Source organism: Balearica regulorum, chromosome 2, assembly GCF_011004875.1.
Source record: "Balearica regulorum gibbericeps isolate bBalReg1 chromosome 2, bBalReg1.pri, whole genome shotgun sequence".
Taxonomy (NCBI): domain Eukaryota; kingdom Metazoa; phylum Chordata; class Aves; order Gruiformes; family Gruidae; genus Balearica; species Balearica regulorum.
The window spans coordinates 53738096-53761674 of NC_046185.1; the positions used below are offsets into that span (position 1 = coordinate 53738096).

Consider the following 23579-nt stretch of genomic DNA (forward strand, 5'->3'; position numbering starts at 1 on the left):
TAGGCAGTTGACTGAGTAAATGAAAGTAAAATAAATGTAATTTCCAAGGACTAATACTAACCCAATGGTAATGGGTTAAAGAATCAAGGTCACAACGACCTTCCTTCATGTATTGGCAAATGTAATATTCTGAAATTAAAGTAGTCTGAGTAATAAAAAGTCCATATTGGTATGTTGGCAACATGTTTTTGTTATTGGGTTGAGCTATTTGTCTGTACCTTGGTTAAACTGAATTGACTTTAGAACCAGCTCAGGCTTTGACCTAGATTCAATAAAATACTATGGGGCTTTTGTGTCGTAATGTAACATAGATTAACATCTGCCAATGTTTACTAGGTAGTATGTCTTCTCATTGTAAAATGGAGAGAATTTTTCAATGCTTCTGGAACATGGCTCCTGTGTGATATTTGAAGTCAGGTAGTCAGTTATTTTGAATTGTATTCTGAAATATGGCTTTTAAATTTAGGCAATAGACACTAGAACATAGTTACTGCTCTTGATTTTGGTTTTGTTTCTTTTTTTACCAGAATGTAAAGTCTTAATCGCAATGTACCTGCACATTTCAGTAGTATGAGTCATTTATAAATTTTTTGGCCTTTGTATGGATAGAGTTCCCTCATTTATTGCTAGTGTATCTTTTGTACAGTTTACTTAGTAAGCCTTAAGTTTATGTATTTTTATACTCAATAAAATTTCTTAAACCTGTTTCTCTGAAGGATAGTTTCTTACTGCAAGAAACATCACATAAAAAGCACAATCAATTTGACTTTCCTGGAGGAACTAGGTAATTAGTGATTCTCTTAGCAGCAGATACTAATTCCCTGACTATCCTTGCTGTTAAACATGCATTCTGTAGAGGAAAAATAAATACAGAAACATCTGTTTCCTATAAATTGCAAAGGAATAAAAATTGTCTTAACCTTTTTAAAAATAGATGGCTTTTTAAAAAACTAAGGAACAGAGGTCCAAGCTACTTTGACAACTGATTTATGTGCACAGGTATCCCTTTGGCGTTAATCTTCCCAACCAACCTTTTGTTATCTTAAACATTAAAGGACTATTTCCTTTACATGACTATCTTCCATCTGATTTATTTTTTTTTTACCTAGTTATAAAAAAAAAAAAAACACTTGATGCTGTAGAAGCATGGTAGAACTTTGTGTGTAGCTGTGTTGTCTTCCATGTAGTATGTTATTTTTCAAATTTTGTTGTCAGAAACTCACATCACTGTCAAGAACTGGGTAGTTCTTTTTGGAGTACTTCTTGAGTTCATCATATGAGACTGAAAAGGCTTTTTTTCACTTTGTGGTGTCTATTCAGCTCACATGTGGTGAGGCTACTTGGACCCTTCTCATTGGTTTTGCCAATGTACAGTACTGCATGTCTATGCAAGTCTTCAGTTCCAAGCTGGGTGACAATATGTTCTCTGTTGGTTCTGTAATACTGCTGATATTTTGTGTACTTTGGCCTTTAATGGGGGTCCCCATCCTTGCTCCACCTTTTGTGGTAGAATTGAAAAAACATGTATATATCTTTATCTTATTTCTAGAAAGAGTACAAAAGAAGAAAAGGCCAACAGCTGAAGACATTCCCTTTGCAGTAAGAAGAGGGGAAACTCCCTGCAGCAATGCTCTATAGTGTTTTAATACTGGAAACATTTATGTCTCCTTTCAAGTCAGTTAACCTACCTCTTTTGGCAGTAGTATAGAACAGGGAATTGATCTGTTTTTTCAAGACTTGCTCCTTCCAGATTTTTGGCTGTGAAAGGGTCCTGGCATGATGAAATCATGTATTGTTGAGGTCTTTTTCCTTGCAAAGATCTCTACCATATAGGACTCTTGTATCTTCATTAGAGTTTTACATTTTAAATGCTTGTTGAAAGTTTTTGATGGTATCCATTCCCTTTTAAGGAATGGAGGGAGTACAGAAGACTCATACAGCCCTCAATGTCCTCACTGGATGAGGGGCTATTGATGCCTTAGCCAGTGTAATATCCCAGGGAAGTGCACTGACATCTTCAGTCCTCTATCAGGAGATTGGCAGAGACTGCTTAGTCAGCCTGAGAAAACTCTTAAATAATTTTGCAGGCTTTTTCTGTAAAACTTGATTTGTTTACAGGATTTTTCTAGCAGATGTCAGTTTGCATGAGTAAAACAGCAACACCTGGCAGAAGAGTATCTACATGCTGTTTTGCTGTCTTTCAGATTTGCAGGTTAAAAAGTTACTAGAAGATCAAAAGGCAATTGTTACTTATCACAGGTCAGGCAACAGTAGCAATTGCCAAGCACAGAAAATGCTCTAGGTGATTGCTTACACTTGACACTGCCCGTGGTATGGGTCTGGCTGCAGGTTACAGCATAAAACATTAGAGATGCCAGGTCCGTCCTGTTCTGCTCCCTGCTGGAGAATGGACCTTTTGTGAACCCCGGTTCATAAGGGTCTACCAGTCCTAGCATTTGCCCAAAGTAGATAGGATCATGTCTACCTACAGGATGATTGTGGTGTCCCTCCATTCCAGAAGTCCTTGTCAACAGCTTTGTGATAACAAGGAGTCTTCATGATGTGTGGTCTGTATGGTGTTTTCCCTAGCACCTTGTGTGTGACAGCACAATTTTAATTGCCAGTGTCTTATTTGACCAGTTTTAGTCTTAACAGCTCTTCGCACAGGGTTAAGATATAAAAGGCACATGAAATTGACTGTTACTCCAATTTCACCTCCACTGAAATATTTACCAGTTTGGCAAGATTCCAAAGCAGAAGGAAAGACAGGTGGTGATGGAATATGTATAAATATTTTGAAACCAGCAAGCTGTATTAAATTTTGTTTCACTTTTCATACCAGGATTCAGAATAGTGAATGCCTTTGTACCAACAGAAATCGCATGGCCCTTCTGACAGCACTGAAACACTAGCACAGTCCCAAGTGACTATGGGTGCACCCAGATGAAAGGCAAGTCCCTCACTATTATGTCTGGAAACAAGCATCTGGAGTTACCAGTTCTAATTATCTGGCAGGTCTCAATTATCAAGGGTCATTACATTACATTTGAAGTGCAAGAGAGTACACTAAAGTCATGGGCTCTCTTTGACTAATATTGTATAGAGACTTACTGTCCTCTCCCCCTCCCAAGGGTTTGGCCATTGCTTGTAAGAAAGTCATAAGGAAAGCTGCACATAGAGTCACATAAGAAAGGGAAAACTACAGCCAGAGGTTGCACTGTTTGGACAAGTGTAGTGTTTTTAAGAGGAAAACCACCACCTTGAAAGATATAAAATTGTAAAGGAATAAACAAGAAATCAGAGAATGGTAATTCAGCATTGCTGAGGATCTCCTCCAGCAACCTGCAAAGATCAACATTTCCCACCTACCTGACTACTCAGAAGATATTCCTCAGCTGTTTTATCATGGGTGCTAGGCACACAGCAGCTTAGCCTAGAAGCTCCTTAAATCCTACGTGTGTTTTGTGTGTGCTGCAACAAAAACTCTGTGATACATGCTTACAGAATCTTCGCACAGCAAAAGATGCCCACAATGAGAAAGACAGGGCAATGGTTACTGTGTCACCATCCCAAAATCCAGAGCACAGGGCAACACCATGCAGAGACATTTAAATGACTAAGCAGTCAACTGGTCTTGCCTGGTCTTTTGGCTTGGGCTCCATGGTGCCGCTGCTACTGGAGCTGGTGATGAAGGCATTCCTCAATGATTCAGGAGAAAGCAGCCATTAGTCCAGGGTAAAAAGGAAGAGTGACAAAACAGTGCCAAAAGCCAAGGTGATAGGAAGAGTAAAAGGAGAAAGCAGCCTTCCAGAGAAAAAGCAAGTAGCAAAGATGCTCAGCTAGATGCAAAAAGGCTGGAAGACACTCAAATAATTTCCTGTAGCAGCACTATCAACTTGAATTGAAAAGCATAATGTCCCACACATACAGTAGGACCTTTTCTGTGACAATATATTTCTGAAGTTTTCCTATTTCTTCCACATCTTACAGGAGAGAATGGTGTATTTGATTCCAGTCTTTATGACTTCTAAGGGTATGGTTGGAAGGACATCTTGAGAAGAAGGAGATAGATTGAGAGCAGCCCTGAGGAGAAGGACTTAGGGGTGTTGGTTGATGAGAAGCTCAACATGAGCCAGCAGTGTGCACCTGCAGCCCAGAAAGCCAACCATATCCTGGGCTGCATCAAAAGAAACGTGACCAGCAGGTCAAGGGAGGTGATTCTGCCCCTCTCCTCTGATGACACCCCACCTGGAGTACTGCATCCAGCTCTGGGGCCCCAAACATAAGAAAGACATGGACCTGTTGGAGAGAGTCCAGAGGAGGGCCACAAAGCTGATCAGAGGGCTGGAGCACCTCTCCTATGAGGACAGGCTGAGAGAGTTGGGCTTGTTCAGCCTGGAGAAGAGAAGGCTCCAGGGAAACTTTATTGCAGCCTTCCAGTACCTGAAGGGGCCTACAGGAAAGCTGGAGAGGGACTGTTTACAAGGGCATGGAGTGATAGGACAAGGGGTAATGGGTTTAAGCTGAAGGGGGGGAGATTTAGATTAGATATTAGGAATAAATTCTTCACTGTGTGGGTGGTAAGGCACTGGAACAGGTTGCTCAGAGTAGTTGTGGATGCCCTGTCTCGGGAAGTGTTCAAGGCCAGGCTGGATGGGGCTTTGGGCAACCTGTTCTAGTGGAAGGTGTCCCTGCCTATGGCAGGGAGGTTGGAACTAGATGATTTTTGAGGCCCCTTCCAACCCAAACCATGCTATGATTCTGTGATTCTTCAGACATGGTCTTTAAAAAAATATATCTTTGGAAGCATAACAGAAACAGTATTATATTAAAATATTAACACTTGAAGACATAAATCTTATACTCCAACAGCCTTTCCACAAACTAAAAACTGTGTTTTCTCCCAACATTTGTCAGATACGTGGTTACACGTACTTGTTCCAGAATCATTCATGTTTCTTTGTCTCACAGAGGAAGAAAGTTTTTAAGGTTTGGTCCATCCTCATTCATTTCCCATGAGAGAGGTGACTCTGGTACTCACAAGATGCAGTGGATTGCTATCAAACTTATTTCACAACCACTACATTTTTGGCTGCAGTCATTTGTCCTTGGCAGGTGAATGGCAAGAGCTTCTTGCTGGTTCACTTTTCACAGAGGTTCCCTGGTATTGCCATGGTTTCCCTCAAAGAGTTCCATGGCAATCCTAGGAGAGCTGTCAGGCTAAATCCCGCAAGTATCCATCTAGTCTCGTGTCCTCCTTCCAAATACAGCTTTGGAAAAAGGTGCAAAAAAATCTACAACCATCAGATACCGGATGACTTATCTCCCAACTTAAACTCTTCCTACTTGGTAATATCTGGATATTTTATCCCAAGGCCAAAGTATATGATTTGTATGTATCCCAGTAATAAATTATTTAATTTTTTTATTCCTTTATCTCCTTTCTATTCATACAAAGAAAAAATGGTTTTAAACTCACTAAATTAATTCTAATTATGTGAAAATATATTTCACAGTTCAATCAAATATTTTATGAAAAGTGTATCTTCCTATCCATTCTGTATGTTTTTTAATGTAACTCCATGTCCCTTCTTGCTTTATAATACAGACTGGAAGTCCCTGGTTATCTTTCCTATTTTTATACTTTTAACTATAGTATTTTCTTAGTTTGGAAATCCCAGTTGTCTTAGGCACACTTTGCACAACTAGTTACATCCTATCTGTAGTCATCAGAGCCATTATTGCCATTGGATTTTAAATAAGCATGTCACATATTTTTGTTAATGAAGTACACAGTGAACAGTGAGAATTGACATGAGTTCTACTCACAAAATCCAGCCGACAGAGTTAATTAGGACCACAGGAAGGCAAATGAACAGTTCATTGTCCCTCCTCCTCCTCTGCCGTCTCTCCCTGTGTTGTCTTCAATTTTTTATATAATATAATTTAATCTGATATCATATTGGTCAGATATCTCAGAACCATGGACTGTCTTCACAGGCCTCTCAACTTGACTAACTAGATTGTTTCACAAATTTCGTCACTTTAGTTGCTCACCCAGTTCTTTCAAGTTACTGAGAAGTGAATAAAAAAAAAAAAAAACAGATGACACCTCAGTAACCCACTTCTCTATGTCTACCTTAGCTTGCATGTAATGGTGACAATTCAGTGTTTATTTCCATTCTTTGGTTTCTGTCTCTCAGACAGTTTTCTGAGTAATGATGCTGTCATTTTGCACCTCAGTGGTTCAAGTAATGATGCTGTTTGTTTTGTTTCACACTTCAGGGGTTCTCACTAAGGTACTTTTTGGAACTGGCTATCTCAGAGATCTGTGGAGATCAAGATGGCACAAGCTCCTCTTGTTAGATATAAAACCTTTGTTACCTTAAGGAAGAGCAGCCCTTTTTTTAGGTGATTTGGAATTTGTAGTTTTGTATCTACAAAGCATATGTAGGCAGTAGCATCCAGTTTCACGCAATAGACTGTGCCACTGCAACAAGCCCTGCTAGAGGAGCTGTGTGCTTTATTCTAGTGAAGACACAGTGATTTTCATTACATGTATACAAAATATTTACTATCTAAAAACGTCCAGTGCTGGAACTTAGTTCATATTCTCCCTTAATACAAAAAAAATCAGATACTTTTTTCCTTGAATTAAAAATTTAGATAAAGGGAAGACATAATGATAAATACATTCTCTCACACACATAAAAAACACATTCGTGAGCATCATCTGAAATGGCAAGATGAACAAATTACTGGTTACTCAACCGCTACGATTAATTTTGAAAAATGACATAACATTCGCTTTCAAAATCCAGTAGATCAATGTAAGAAATACTCCTTTTTCCAGCAAAGAAAGTTCTTTTCCATGAGGACTGAAAAAGATTACTCAGTTGTTAATAGAACCAAATACTTCATACTGCAGAATTAAAACTTTCCAACTGCAGGCACTCTTTAAATCAGCTTGCAGATAGGCTGAATAATGAGGAGCTTATTTTCATGCAAGTGAAGTGCCTGCATTTCAGGTAGAACCATCTTTCCCCCTTGGCTTATCCATTTTGAAACTAGATGAAATAACTCAACAGGGTTTTTTTCCCCCAAAGTAGTTAGCATTCTAAAATGGAAGTGCTTTCTCAAGCCTAGAAATACAAGTATGATGAAAAATAAAATTCTGTTTAACAAACTCATAAAGTAATGAGGCTCGATGTGCCCTTCCAAATGTCATCAAGCCATCATTTAGAAGGGCTCCATGTCACAGCCTATGTAAAAACTCTCAGGAGACCCTTCCCCTCTTAACTGGGTAGGACACATGCTCTTTGTTCTCACAAAACTCCACGGTGCTCAGTTCCATTACGCAATTTTTCTTATACTGCATGAACCTCAGTTCCTGCATGATTTTTTTTTCTGTTACTCATTTGTCACTTTCATTGTTCTACAAACCCGCCCTACATGCTATCACAATCCTTTCCTTTCAAAGCTCAGAGTCCTTAAAACAGAAGCAGCTGCACTCTTCTGAGCATCAGTGTTTGTACCTTTCCTAGACAAGCAGGACAGAGCATGTAGTAGGAGGACTCTGTTCCTTTGGACAGTTTTCTCTTTCATTCCATATTGCTATCCTGAGAAGAACAGGCACCCTATGTACACCTTGAGCACTACTAAATGAGAGATCAGCTGCAATTTTGTACCAAAAAAGTTTTAATTTACAACTGGGGGGGATTGTATTTTCAGAGGGTCTGAAGGTCAAAGCGTCCAGCCATGTATGTCTTCTAGATCTCAATCTGTACAAGCAGTTGTATCAGACAATGAAGATATCACCCTCAAATGAAAAAGTGACTACAGATAAAAATGTTTCCACTTACATTGTTTACGTATTCTTAGACCAGAGATTTCTCTCAAAAATTACGAGGAAACTCTAGTGTTATGTTCAATTGACAGTACTGAAAGGCTGTGCATAAAGTCAGAATGTAACAACACGCAGCATGTATGAACGAACTGCACATACAAGAACACACAAAACTCAGAACACATTCTGATGGGGTTAACTCAGTTTCTGAGTTAACCCCATCAGAAGCATAAGCTGCACCTTCTGGAAATCTGAATGCATAAATTCTGTTTTTTCAATTTCTTTCTCCAAACTCGTTTATAAAGTGTATTCCAACTACGTCCCTGCTGTTTATGACAGGAGGAAAAGCTATTAGCTTACCCTACAATGAATAACAAATCAAAAGATCTTGACAGTTTCCTGACAAGTATGTTTCGCTGGTTCCTTGAAGGCCACAAAGACTATTTATTTCTTTAATTATTTTATTTCAACTGCAGTTTTGCAGCTACACTAGTCCTACCATTCTTCTATAATGACACAATTCAAAAGTCATTAGGGTTTTGCATACACAAAAAAACAAGAACTTTATTAAAGCTTTAATTAAATTAAACTTTAATTGAAATTGGATTTTTAAAACTGAAGACAACACACAAACTTTTTCCTTCAGAGAAAGAAAGCATTTCAAGCACTCAGGATTACAAAGAATCAACAACAGCTTATGGATCTCGATTGCCCAGTTTAACGCAGACGAGCTGTAACTTCACACCTCCAGACTGAAGCCAAACTCCGCCGCACCAACGCCAAGGACGATTCTCTCCGTTACGCCAGCGCTACAACTGACGGGCACAACAGCGTCGCACACGCCACCGACGTGGCTCAGCCCAGGCGCTGCCGGGCGCCGCTGCCCGGGGTAGGCTGGGGACGCGTCCGCCAGGCGCCGGCAGCCCGCAGGCGGCCCTGCCCACGACGCCAGGCCCTCGCCGCCCCCCGCCCCGCCCGGAAGAGGCGACGGGCGGCGGCCTCAGGCGCCTCAACCGCCGGAGCGGATGCGGCACTCAGACGCAGCACGCGGCCCCAGGGCCCAGGCCGCCTGCGCGCCTCCTGCGGCGGCGGCGGCGAGAGCGCCCCGCCTCCCGCTCCAGCCTGGCCCCGCCCCGCCCGGCAGCGGAAGTGGCGGGAGGCGGAGGGCGTGAACTTATTCCGAGGTCGCGGCGCTGAGGGTCGGTTTCGCTTCCAGGCCGCTCCCCGCCCGCCTGGCCCCACCCCCAGCGGCGGCACGGCCGCCGCTGCGTGTAGCGCGCTCCCCACCCCCTTCTGGGGCTCCGCGGCGCCCGGCGGCGCCTCTGCCCCAGCCTCCCGCCTGGCTCCTCCTCCTTCCCGGCCGGGGCTTCCGTGCGGGGCACGAGCAGCGCCAGGCGGGGGAGCTCGCGGGCCAGGCAGTAGATACCGCCGTTGCCGCCGCCATCGCTGCGGGACGGTTTCCGTCTCCTCGGCTTCCCAACATGGCAGCGGCAGCGGCGGCGGGAGGCAGCCGCGGAGCTCGCAGGCCGGTGCTGCTGACGCCTCGTGGCAGCGGGGACCGTACCGTGTTTCTCTTCGACCGGCGCCGGGAGCAGGCGGATCCGGACGAGAAAGTGCTCAGCTACGGCAAGGACAACTACCGCGGCTTCCGCCGCGCCGTCTGCCAGGTACTGGGGACCGGGGGGTTGGGAGGAAGAACGAGGGCGGCGGCGGGGGCCGGTCGCGGTGTTAACGCTCCTCCGACGGCGAGGGCAGGTGCGAACGAGGAGCACCGCGCGCCCCAACCGCTGCTGACGTTCCCTCCGCGCGCGCGGACGGGCCTCGCGGCGCGGAGGTGTCCGGCACGTGCCGCGGCCCCACGTGCGAGGGGAGGCGCGAGGGGGACTGGCGGCGCGCGCCCGGCCGGGGGCCGCTGGGCCGGGGCGGGGGGAGGCGGGCAGCCTTCTCCGCCTGCCTCCTTCCCCCAAACTTTCTCGTCGGGACAGGTGGGCGGGCGTCGAGGAGAGACTGCGCCCGCTCCCGCTGCGTCCCCTTCCCCCGGGCTGAAAACGCCCGTCCGGGGTGGCAGCAGGGCGGCCGGCGGGGCGGCGCGGCGCGGCGGGAGCAGCCCCTGGCGGCGGGTGGGAAGGGAGCGGGCGGCCCGGGAGCTCCCCCGCGCGGGGAACCGGTGGCGGTGGTGTACGGGATGGCGTTCTCGGGCGCGGCGCCGCGGAGGGCCGGACCGGCGGCGTTTCTGCTGTCCAAGGTGGCGGCGTTGAGCGCCGTTTTTTTTCCGTCGTGAGCCCCGTAACTGTCTCTCCGAAGTCGGCAGTGGTGGCTGCCCTTTAAATACTTTACCTGGCTGCTGCTTTGCCGTCTAGCGTGTCCTTTCAGTTCTCTTTCCTTTCGTTATGCAAAACGGGAACTTACTCTGTCTTCAGAACTGTTGGACGTGGAGATTCCTTTCTGTGGGCGAGCTGTTTACTTTAGTTCGCTAGCGATAGCAGTAGGCATCGCCCATGTTCTGTCATGGTTTCGTTTTCTGAGGGAGTAATAAATGCCATAAACCTGTTAGCTGACTGCATATGTTTTATATTGTGAAGCGCACAGGGAAATCAGCTGTAAATCAGCATAGTCCGATAAAGCATTGTATTTTAGTTTCTTTATCCAGTGTAATTTGCACTTTGTTCTCTAGGATGCAAACTCTTTGAGGAAATTGCTTGGTTTGTGCTATGATTGGACAGTATATATGGTTTCCTGCTGCGATGGAAGCTTTGAGTTATCAATGTCAGCAGGAATAGCTGTCACACATGACTGCCTCCTCCTTGCACAGTTCTACTTCAGAGTTCAGAATGGCATATTCACGTTCTGTTACAGCTGTTGAATCTGTGCTGCTGCTTAATAAGCTACTCCTCAGCTGTAGCTTGGCTATGGAGTGTTAGCACATCCCTTGGTCTATCAGAGCCCCTAAAGTTCAGAAGACTGAAAGAAATGAGTAACCGAATGGAATAAAGAAATGGGTGCACTTTATGCAATGTAACATTCTGAGAAGTTAGCGGGGTGGGTTCGTGGCCTTCTAAGAACCAAGATCCTCCTTAATGGAGCGTCATTATAGTGTTTGTATCTCCTACTAGTAATTATAAGTATCATGTGATTTCCTCCAAGAGTTGTCTTAATGGGTCCCATCTCAGCTGTACCTAGCAGATGAATTGCAAGGATATTTCCCCTGAATACTGAAAATATGAAGTATGTTGATGATTAACCCATCTTTTTTTTCTTAGCTTTTGTAATTAATTGATGGGCTAAGGTTAATGCTAATTTGAAACTTGTTACAGACAAGGGACTCTCTTTCTGTGTTTTCTGTTTCTGTGCATCCTCACGGTGTGCAGTAATTCACAGAGCTTTTGGCATATTTGCAATCTTCTACCTAAATAAGCCATCATCACAAGATGTGACAAATCTTGGGTATAAACAGCTTCAGGGTTTTCTTATCTCAAAAAATGTATTGATACTGCGGAGTCAGGACTTTCATGCCATTAGGCAGAGCACTTAGATGCACAACATAGCATTTGAAAAGTCTGCCTCTGCAGAGCAGAACTTGGTATGTTTGGATTTGGTGTCTGTGCAAGTAAAATTTTTTAAGTATAAGTTCTTACTATGTCAACACCATAATCCTTATCACCAATGTTTTGGGATGTTAAGGACAATGAAGTTGGCGCTTCTATAAACCTCCGCAACAGGAACCTCAAATGACTGTTTCCTTAGATAAAGGCCTTCTATAATAATGTGTTGACTGCAAGTTCAGTCAGAGATGCCTCCGCTATGGCTAATTTCAGTGTGGTGGCTCTTTGCACTGTGGAGCTTTTGTTACCTTACACGTGGGACATCTAACTCTGAAAGCATGCCGAGGCAGATGGTTTGACATGACCAGTAAATGCTGGTACAGTGAAAGCCGGACAGGCTGAGGTCCGGGGATTTTGATGTCTGATGGCTCCCACACCAACAGCGTATGGGTTCTCATTAGGCTTCTGGAAGAGCATTCTGGCATCTCGGTGCCTCTGGGAGTTTTGTGTGTTGTGTTTCTCTGGGTGTTGTACTCCGAAGTGCCACGTTTCTGGCATCTTGACAGTTGTCGGCTAACTACTTCTAGGATAAAGGTGATGAATAGGTTCCCTGGTTGGAACAGGCTTTCCCCACTTCATGGTGCTGAAAATGTGTCAGGGAAGTGATGAAAGTTCAGGAAGAAAGATTCTTTTGATAAGCAGGTTTTGAATTGTTCAGACTAAGATGAAGCAGAATGTTGTATTAGCTTTTCTCCAATTAAAGCTATTAGAGACCATCTGAGTGTGTGATTAGGCAAATGCAGTGTATCTGGCAGTGTTTGTTTCCACGCGTATCCTGCCCGGTGGCTGAACCTCAGTACAGGCTCAGCTTTAAATCGACTTTCATTGGCAGTTTGTCTTGCGACTGAATTATTCTACTGTGGCAGCAATGTCTGACAAGGACACCAGAAGTATATTAAGCTGTTGGAACTGTTTCTGCTTTGAATATCTTCTGTGGCATAAGAGAATTCCTTTGGATATAACTGGAGTCAAAGGAGAATGTAAATTGTGGAAAAAACAGTGAAATTAAACCTGATTGCAGTATGTGATGATTCCAAGTTGAAAATACTTGAATGCCTGAAGGCTTGGTCTTAGGCTTCTACTTCTGAGACTTACCTTTTTTTTTTTTTTAATATAACGCCAAGAGAAGGTGAATATATTCCTGTTTGTGTAGCAAAATAACTGATTCTTGCGACAAGAGATTCAGCCACTGAGTGATGGATTTAGGAGCTGATTCTGTGTCCTCTCTGTTGTCATATAAAACATTCCTCCATTATTATTAAAATGTTCTTTAATAACTTCTGAAACTTTTGTTTGTTTTGCTCTTGAAGCAAATATTTGTTATCATCTTATGAATTTTCTTGCTGTCCCCTAACAAGGAGTTAATGCACAGCAGTGTGGCTGTATGTTGCTTTATGTATTGATAAATTAGCCTTTCCTTTGGGGAGGTGGCGGGGAGGGAGAGATTTAAAAAAAAAAAAATCTTATAAAAGAAGCTGGACCATGTATAGTCTTAATTCTTCTTTGCAGTGATCCATCCTAAAGCAAAACCTTCTTAATCAAAAATGATCTGTTAGCTTGATTTTTTCCACTTGAGCATATGTGGAGCAGTCATGTAATGTCAGCCCCTAGAACCATGAAGTTTTGAGCTTAATAAGTTAATTAAATGGGGAGACTTGCTTCTTCTTGGGAGTACTATTGTTTATATACCTTCCTGAGATCTTTTATTAGGTAAATGCCCCACTGCTTGTCCTGGTGTTTAGAGTATAATTGGAAAATATTTACCTGCAGTGAGCAGAATGGAGCTAAACTTTGTTGGCAGCTAATCCTAGATTCCTTGCTGCCATTGTCCAGGTAGACAGTGAGGTTGGAGCACTTCAGTTTGTTGCTGAGCTAGCAGGAATCCTTGCAGGCGCTTACAGAGGTCACACAGAAAGGTATCTGTGCTGAAAAGTGTACAGAAGTTTTGCTATGTGTGAAGGGGTTTTTGAGAGGCTTTGAGGTGAAGTGCCAGTCTGAAGAGAACTAATGGTACTAAAAGTAGTGTTAGTACTTAAGTAGGAATTGAACGCATTTCTAAATGCCTCTTTAATTCTTTTGAAACTTTTAATCATTGTTGTGACTTCCTTGTTTGAAGAAATATATAGGAAGTACATATCTGTAATCTCTATAGAAAGCAAATATCTGTAATTTAAGCAAACACTCAAAATTCAGGCACCACAATAAAACAAAATGTTTTGCTTTTAATCCTTTGCCACATCTTTTGTTGAGCTTCTCATTGTATCCTAACAGTCTACCTACTATTTAAACAGATTATTTTGCCAGTCCACCAAAATAAATTACAGTGTATCAATAAGCCAAGAGGCGAAAAAGGATGTTCATTAGGAGGGAATATGAAGAAGCAGCACAGCAGTGGTGGAAAGTCAAGAAATGAGTGTAATTCATTTTTTGTGGATATTTGCTTGTCAGTACCGAATAAATAATGTATGATGAAATTATTTGTGATCAATGAAAAAATATTAGCAACTTCTGCTTTTTTGTCACTAGAGGGGAACTCCTAAATGTATTTAAGAGGTATTTGGATTACTTACTAAGCTAATGTTCTAATAAATTTGCTCAATAGAAGTGTTTCCATTCTTAATGATGAAATCAATCCATCTTGCAATAGTTATATTTTTGTATTATAAACCCTATGTTCATTTACTTGCTTTTCAAGATTCTGTATAATCAGAAACTAAAAATAGATACACTTTAAACATGCAGTGCATACACAAAACAAGTTTTTCCTTGTTTTTTAAAGAAACTGTTGGAGGTACTGTAAGGCACATATAAGATGCAACAATATTGTGAGGTTTTTTTCCAAAATTGTCGTATTGTATTTCAGGCTTCACTGAAATGCTTATGTATAGCATCTTTGTTACTGACATTGCAGTGGGAAGAAGGATGCAGTTGGCATACCTTTTGTGCACTTAGGTACTCCCTTACTCTGTGTTGACTGATTTGGAAAGCTGTGTGGTTTTTAAGTTCCCGCTGAAACTTGAGCGCTGGCGGTACGGTGAGATGCAGAGCATCCGCATTCCTTTAGCATTACTTGTCCAGGTGCAACTTCTTAGATGTGACCAAGTATTTTTTTGCTTTTGAAGATTGGCATCCAAATTCTTGTCACTTTAACAAGTGATGCCATACAAAGTATTTTCATGGTGCAAGCTGTGTGGACTTTATGTCAAAATTTTGGCTGATTGCTGCACTTGTTAATATTTGTGATTGTGCTTTTAGACACAATTGGTTGTGAAGGTCTGGTGAAAGTTCTTGTATTTGTCCAGACTGAGTAATTCTGCTAATGACAGCCTGCTCTTTGCATAAATGCAGGGTCCCCAGCTTATTTCTGTTTGTTCAGTCTTGCAAATCTTCAAGAGATGTCCAAGTTAACTCATTGTTCTAGACTAGATTTCATAGATTTATGTATGAGGCTTCTGGAGAGAGCTTCTGTCATGCAATTTCCCTTTCTTCTTTTTCTCTCTGTTTTCCCACCGAAATGGTGATAAAGCTTTACTAAAGATACCGCATTAAAACTTTTTCTATTAGTGGATCTTGTGATAGGTAGTGATGTTCTTAGTGTTTCTATAGAACCATCTGTTCACTTCTTAACACCTTTCATTGATACCTATTTGTAGATATTTAAAGTGTATCAATTGAACTTCTGAAAGTAGCGAAACTTTTCAGTAGGACAAGAGGACAAGGCACATCAAGTTCTGCAAGTCTTGTCTTCTGCAATTTGTTCTTTAGGTGGAGGTGACTCTGTCAGTAAAGGATAGTTGGAAAATGTTTCAGAACACTAGTGTTCACTGCTGGTTTTTGTCTGTAGGTTGTCTCCTGTGACCATCTGCCCAGAAGATACAGGCTACTGGGTGTTCCTATATTTCTGTAATATACAACTCTTTGCTTTGAGCTCTGAGAAATGTTTGACATAATTTTTGTCTTTTTTTGAATGCGACTTTTGGATCCCCTTTCTGTTAGTGTCCAAAGATGATATACGTTTGTGTTCTGACATTAGGCAAGCTCATTTAGATTATGATTAAAGATGATTGTTATCATACTTGCTCTGCTACCATGAGTTTTCAGGACCAAATCCTTGCTACCAAATACCTCAGTAGGTTGTCGCCATGTTGAGACTAGCTGACCCAACAGTGGACTGGAGAAGTTTATCTGATCAGCAGTCTTGCGAGTTACATACAGTTGTTCTCAATTACTTCCAGCAAGGCCTTTGTCTCCACCTAATCTGTTTTATCTTTTTGTATTTGTTAATATTAAGGCCATTCATACAAATTATGTAGTTGTATGAATAATTGATGGATGATACAAATATCTCAGTATCCATAAGCTCTACTGAAAGACAGTTGTTGGTTTAAAAATCTGTGATTTGAGAATAAAATCCTTTTCTTTAAGTGTGTTTTAGAGTTTCATCCATTTGTTGATGTAAAAGATTTCTCTGTTTGGACTGCTAATGCTTTTTATTGTAGCATAGAGCAGGATAGCTGACTGGTAAACGTATATCTTTCAGGTGATAAATTGGCAAATAGCATGGGACATTCAGTTAATCATATGCAAAGTTACAGAAGGCTACAGGACTCTCAGAGTTTGGATGTGGCATTCAGGTTCATTTTTTAGATTCCTAAGCAAGTTCCCACAAAGGAGCCGCTGGATCAGTGTGAATCAAAGTAAAGTTGCATTTCTTTTATCATGTTAGGTAGCTGAGGTATGTAGATAAATATTGAGAAAATGCCCTTGCCAGATTGCTTTAGAATTAACTGATACATTTCAGGTCGCCTTTAAGAGCTTCACATCGGCACTATGGTTTTTTTACCCAGAAAATTATTTCTGGGCTAGGTGCCACTTTGTGGAAGGTGGCTGCATGGCTGTTTCTGTTACCCCTCTGTTGTTACCCCTCTGTTGTTACCCCTTGACTACATCGCCATGCTCTGAGGCCAGTTCTTCACATCATTCTCATGTGCCTGCCTGCTGGGAATGGTTACCGTAGGAGGAGACAGAACATTTTAAAGGTATGGAAGTTGCTCATTATAGGAGGCAACTGTTTGTGTTGGAAAAGTGTGTGTTTCAAGGGATTAAATGTCTTCTCTAAAGATATTGTCATTTCAGTTTCACTGCTTTATGTCTGTCATGTGTGAGGCTGTTCCATTCCTTTAGTTTGAAAAGTCAGCATCAGCAATTATTATTTTATGGTAATAGTCTGGAGGACCACTGGAAGCAGACAGTGTGTTATTTCTCCTTCGCTTACCACTTCATGCCTGTCCGTGTTATTGCATGCTGTCATGGTATACACACAAAGTTGAAAATTTGGTTGTTGAACATCTTTTCCAAGGCAGATGGTAAATCTAGAGTGAAATCTGTGACTTCATGTGAAGTGTTCTAGTTGGCTTAGTAGCCAGGTAAGCCTCACAGTGCGTGTTCAGATCAAATAGTAGCAAAATTTGATTTGGTGCTTATGTGCTCATATGTGAAAGAGAAAAGACATTGAGGTATGTTTAAAGGAGTCTTAGCTGCTGAGGAGTTGTCTGTGATTTGTGGGTTTATGTTTTGTTTTGAGGGTTGGTTGTTTGGGTTTTTGGGTTTATAAAGAAAATCTGTGACTGAAGCAAGTATTGAACCTTGCTTCTGGATTCAGATTTAAGGGTTAGAGAGTTCACAATTCATTCACGCTTTCATATATCATACCTGTAAACTGCTCTGTTGAAAGTTTCTTGGGCATCTGGCATTTATCGGGTTGTTTCAAACTTACCTTTTAGCATTAAATTAATCTTATGTCATAAACATCCACTAACAAATTGAGAGCGATTAGCTATATTTATTTATGTATCGTGAAACCATAGGCAATGCTCCAGACTGAGCCTCCAGTTCATAAAGAATGTATTTATCTTATTTGTAGTTTTGGCTTATGTATAATTTCATAGGTATAAAGATTGATATCCTGCTGCAGGCAAAACAGGCTCGACTTGAGGAATTTTTCTTAATTTAACTTACTGCCAATTAACACAAACTTTTGATTATTGATTGGGGGAGCAATTAAACAAACACTTAAGGAAATGCCTTTCCTCCCTCTTCTCCAAGCTCATCTTCTGTCATACATTTCTCTTCCCCCATTCCTAGTCTAAGCTTGCCTTGTTCTCCCCATGCACAATGCTTTATCAATCCCAATTCCTTTGGTGAGGCAACAGGCAGTGTGAGAGGTCAGGGCCATGTGCAGGGTTTCCCTCTGCTGTTCCTCCTTCTCCTCCATGCTCTTTACTCTAGGGTTTCTTCTGCTCTGGTGGGTTGGCCACAGGCCACAGCCCTGTGGGAGTAGGATGACAGAGAGGAGAAATTCTCTGCCCTGACATGGATCCGCCATGGGCCCAGCACCTTTGGGGCTATCCCTGCTCTGGCATGGAGCACCTTCTTTCAGTGTGTCTCCAGTGCTGTCCCTAGCAATGTCTCCTCTAGTGCATGTCCTCTGTTGCTTCTCGTTTGTCTCCTATATTTCTTCCCCAATATGTTTGAGCAGAAACACCATGTAGTCTTCTGGTTGAAATTTTGGTGCACAGTGGATCGTTTCCATTAATTTGAGAGCCATCTGGCACTGGCTATGACTGGCTCAGGGCAATTCATGGCCTCCTCCCACACCAGCTACCCCTACAGCCCTCTGGCACCAAAACCCTGCAGTGTACACTCCGTATACCTGTAAGTGTGGCTTAACAAGCAATTTAAATGGCTCTTAGTGAACAGTTATGAGTATTTTCCCAGACTATTCAAAATTGGGTTAATTGATGTAATTTTTTATACTTTTGGGGTTTTAGGTGGCTTTTTTTCTTTTGTATGCGAATAACTTCATCTTTGTAGTGTTCTGACTTTTGCATTTGCATATAGTGATCATGTGTAACCAATAGGTTAGGAATCCTTGTATTTTCATGTATCTATCTCTTTAGAGAACATACAAATTTTTTTTTCTCCTAGACTGTGGATTAATTTGGAGCTTTTATCTGTTTTTTCCTGAGACTATTTTCTTTTGCAGCCAAAAAAAAAAAGCTTTCTGCATAGCTGTTTTAACACACTAACCTCCAAACATACTTCTACTGTGAATATGCAAAGGCATTTCTGAGTATAGTGATTCTATTGTACTTTTCAAGATTTTGATGACATCAAAAGTTAAATCATGACTGTGCATCTGGACAATTTTCAAAAGAATAACCAACAGATTTATAATCTGAACATACTGCTAGGTTGTCATGTGAATCTTCTGGAGTCAAGAATTCAGTGCATCTTCAGTGCTTATTTGAATAAGGGCCTGGACGTGATATCAAGTCAACAAAAGATAGAATGATGTCTGTTACATGCAAGAATCTTAGTGAGAAATGAAACGTTTGACCAAACATTGTTTATTGGAATCAAATGAAACATCATCAACTGTTCAAGTAAATTACCCAGTAGGTTCACACTTATTCAGGGATGACCACCTCCTGGATCTTCCTGGAGACCATGTCCACATAATGGGACAACTGTACAGCCACTGCACTGCCATCTGGCATAGCGGGAGGAGACAGGGGCTGAGATAACTAGAAGTATAGGACAAGAGGGAAGGAGGAAGTAAAACCTACAGGTCTTATGGAAAATTTCTCAGTTGGAAAGCTTCACTTGTATAAGTTGGCCAAAGTTTACAAAGGATGCAGCCTCTTAAATTTCTGTGTGGACGAGAAAAACAGTTTATCTGCAGCTAGGACTGCCAAACTTGGTCTATGAATCTGCCTAGTAGCTTATCTTGAAGTGACAGCCATTTGGAGTGAAACAGAAAGGACCTGCTGCCAGTAGATACAGTAATGCTGGCCTCACCCAGGAAATGCAGGTATTGCTCTGCCTGCGAGGCTGTTGCGGTCAAATTAGTTGAGCCTTACCCATGGAATGAGGGAGACAGCCAGGAGGAGGAAGCTGCCCCTGCTGGGGTAGCAGGCTGCTGTCTTGTGCATGTACTACCTCATCCTAACTTCTTGCTGCTTTAGAGTAAATACTTAACTCTTCATAAGGTTTTGAGAGCAGAAGAGCTTTTGAGAGGTAGAGAAAACAGGGGAGCTGTAATCATACCTGGAGGGAAAAGATGCTTATCTGTGCTTTCAAATATAAAACTCTCCAGTTCAGTTGTTCTGTATTAACCTTTAACCTCAAATGTCAGAGTAGGATGTTAGTTTTATAGTATCCATAATATTTATTGCTTATTTTCCTTGCTCTGAGCATTTTTTTTCCTGCACAGGTTTACCATGTGAAAATTTGTGTAATGCGAGAGGTTAAGTTGAAATGATCTGAATGTAGAATAGCTAAAAAGTAATAGTTGCTCCAGACTCTTAAGTCTGAACGTCAGTCTCTGTATCATCTCCATTTGTTTTACTTGCACCAAGTGCTATGAGAAATTTGACAGTTTTGCTGATGTATACTAAATATATCGTTAACATAGTTGCAGCTAGGGAGAAGGTAACTCAGAGATGGAAATCAGGGGTGGAAAGAAAGAGGTATGGGAAATGATGTGGGCAAGCTGCTACAGGGAGTGCAAGAGCTTCAGGGAAGAATCTAAAAGTGCAGAAAGCACCTGTCGGAGTCATGACTACAGGACTGGAGGGGTTGATGGAGTTAAACAAGACCAGAGCTGACTTTTACTTGAGTTTCAAAGACCTAGAACACTAAGGGAAAATACAGATATTTAGTTTATTATTTAGAGAAAGAGATTAGTGTTGGACATCAGGGTGCAAAAATGAGGGCTGATGTAGAGTCATACATCTATATGCCTCTACATCCTGTGGAAAGCAGGATAAAAAGTGCAAAGCTACAGAAGGATATTCAAAAGTTGGAGATGGTAAAGATTGTTTAGATTTAGAAGAATATACTTCAGTGTTTTAATGTTAAAGAATTTTCTAAAAAAAATCTTGATTATTTTTTAAAATTTATTATATTATTGAAGAACAAAAACTTTAATGTGTATCCAACATTAAGAAATATTTGATTTAATGTCTCATGACTAGTGCTGTTGTAGTTGCACAGTCTGAAGTAGAGCTGTTCAGTCTCTTTCATCAGCTTTCAAGATGATTACCTGCAAGACAGTGTCTCCTCAAAATTCCTGTTGCTCGCTAGAACATATTTTAAGCAGGTAAAAAACAAGCTACTCCAGTGCAGGCAGTTTTGGCTAAGTTAAGAAAGCAAATGAAGTTCTGGAATTAAACTGCATTCTACTTCTGAGTTAATATGGGGAAAAATATTTGATCACTTCTCAGTAATTTGTGGCAAAGTGAATAGAAAGACTGCTATTTTTGTTCATTTATATGAATACTTTATGGAGTGCGTAGTTAACATAACTGAATAACCTGCAATTTTTGTAGGCATTTGGCATAGCTACTGATGAAAACTTTGTTATCACCACAACAAACAGGAAGGAAATTACAGAAGACAACTTCAGTAAGTATCTTAGATGGCAAAATAAATACAGCTATTTCTTATATTGATTGTAAAGACCGCATGATGATTGTCTGTACTCTGACATGCGATAATTAACTGGAGGTACACCTCCTATAATAGTTTACCAAGAAGTGTTACAAAACTGATGTTCACAAACAAGTTTTTAACAACTACTCGTTAGTATGATGACAGTTATACAAGGTAATTTTTTACCTTCCATCACAAATTCTGTAAATTATAGGAAGAAATGGCATGTAAATAGCTGTTACCTGAGAAAACTTGCATTACTAAGCGTGGAAACACGAAAAGATTTTAAATTAAATGTTGTTGCTAGGAGGCTGAGTAGTCAACACCTAAGTAAATGCAGAGATTACCTGAGGCTAAACCTATACTGGTTCTGAGAGCAGAAGTTAAAAGGTACAGTGAATGTTCTTCAATATACTTCATATTTTGTCTTCACTGCAGGTGAACTTGTTCAAGATGGAGTTACTTTATATCTGCTACAATCAGTTGATCAAATGCTGCTTTCGGCCACCAAGGAGCGAATTGACTTCCTGCCCCACTATGATACACTTGTCAAAAGTGGGATGTACGAGTACTATGCCAGTGAAGGGCAAAATCCTTTGCGTAAGTACTTGCCAAAATAATCTTATGTAAATGATGTTTATATGAATATAATGTGGTTATGAGCAATTTAACTTTTAGTTACAGCTGGTGGAAAAAATACAGTCTTAACTGTAAAAGAAGAATTACCTATGTGCTTTATGCAAATTTTTCTTTTAAAAATGGCTCAAAATGGCCATGTAAGAATCCAGATTTACAGAGGTACCTCCTCAAATACTTCTTTAAGAAGTTTGAATAATTTAGAAGTGAAATGACTTCAGTCTTGATGATAATCTTGTCCATGTCATCTAGGCAGGTCAGCATTTGAGTTACTAGGTTTTTGTCTCCTGCAGTGACTTTGTTTGAACTTGGTGCCCAGTTTTTGAATGAGCTACCATAGAATTTTGTCTGCTGTCCCAACTGTGGTTCTACAGGGCTTAAAGTACCAACAAGAGCAAGTATTTCTTTAAAAAGATGCAGCTTTAGGTTTTATTTAACTGGTATATTAAATATGAACCAGCATTTCATATTGTTTTATTGAAAAAATCAGTTTCTGTTAATGGCTTCTGAAAATTCTGTCTGTGGCTATGATTACTTTTTAAATATGTACATCTTAGGTATAGCAGACTCAAAATTGTACAGAAAAAATGCAAAAGTCAAGACTCAAGCATTATACCATTCCCACAGCAATTTCTGTTTCAAAAAAAATCTCAACAATGTCTGTAAACAACAATGTATTTTTAAGTACCGTTCTGCTTTTGCCCCGTCTCACTTTCTGCATTTCATGTGTTTGCCGTCCCATCGAAGACACTGTTTTGGTGCAGGTTTGGGGGCACTGTGCTCAAAACGCATTATTAGTTTGATCAGTCATATGTATATCTGTGTGCACAGGAGTTGATCTATGTTAGACAACACAAAGCATTTTGTCTGGATAGATCTGTGCTTTCTTCCTACCAGCAGCCAGGGTCAGTTACCTGAGAAACAGTAGGAGAACAGAAAGGCTATGCAGATCTGCAACAAAAGTGATTCGGGGACTTTTGAGTTCCTGTCTATGGACTGCTGTTTTCCATGAACTTGTTATGCGGTTCAGAAAGTAACTGGACACCTTTATCATTCGCAGTATTTTGCAGTATTGAACCCCCAGCTTAATTGCATGCTGTGGTGGGTTGACCCTGGCTGAGGGTCAGGTGCCCACCAGAGCCGCTCTATCACTCCCCTCCTTCATTAGACAGGGGAGAAAAGGTACAGTGAAAGAAAACTTACGGGTCGAGATAAGGACAGGGAGAGATCATTCTCTAATTATCACGAGCAAAACAGACCGAACTTAGAGAGGGAATTCATCTTATTTATTACTAAGCAAAACAGAGTAGAGGAATGAGAAAATAAAACCAAATCTTAAAAACACCTCCCCCCACCCCTCCCGTCTTCCCGGGCTCAACTTCACTCCCGGCTTCAACCTCCGCCCCCCCCAGCGGCACAGGGGGACGGGGAGTGGGGGTTACGGTCAGTTCCTCACGCGGTGTTTCTGCCGCTTCTTCATCCTCAGGGGGAGGACTCATCGTTCCCCTGCTCCAGCGTGGGGTCCCTCTCACGGGAGACAGTCCTTCACGGCCTTCTCCAACGTGAGTCTCCTCCACGGGGTGCAGACCTTCAGGAGCAAACTGCTCCAGCGTGGGTCCCCCACGGGGTCACAAGTCCTGCCAGCAAACCTGCTCTGACGTGGGCTCCTCTCTCCACGGATCCACAGGTCCTGCCAGGAGCTTGCTCCAGCGTGGGCTTCCCACGGGGCCACAGCCTCCTTCAGGTGTCTCCACCTGCTCCGGCGTGGAGGAGCTCCACGGGCTGCAGGTGGAATCTCTACACCCCCTCATCCTCCCTCCATGGGCTGCAGGGGGACAGCCTGCTTCACCATGGTCTTCACCATGGGCTGCAGGGGGATCTCTGCTCCGGCGCCTGGAGCACCTCCTGCCCCTCCTTCTGCACTGACCTTGGTGTCTGCAGAGTTTCTTACATCTTCTCACTCCTCTCTCTGGCTGCAAAAGCGCTCTCTAACTGTTTTT

General features: G+C 41.9%; 1 protein-coding gene across 2 annotated transcripts in view; it reads left to right on the forward strand.

Moving 5' to 3' along the window:
• Nucleotides 1-9075: 9075 nt before the first annotated feature.
• Nucleotides 9076-23579, forward strand: part of SMCHD1 (structural maintenance of chromosomes flexible hinge domain containing 1) — an 84605-nt gene continuing 70101 nt past the window's right edge. The window contains exons 1-3 of one of the 2 annotated variants that reach the window (XM_075744320.1): nt 9076-9513; nt 20841-20916; nt 21382-21543. In XM_075744320.1, the coding sequence (XP_075600435.1) occupies nt 9328-9513; nt 20841-20916; nt 21382-21543 (424 nt within the window). In that variant the 5' untranslated portion in view covers nt 9076-9327. Of the gene's footprint in view, nt 9514-19406; nt 19528-20840; nt 20917-21381; nt 21544-23579 lie in introns of those variants that run through there. The other variant, XM_075744321.1, reaches the window with a different exon arrangement.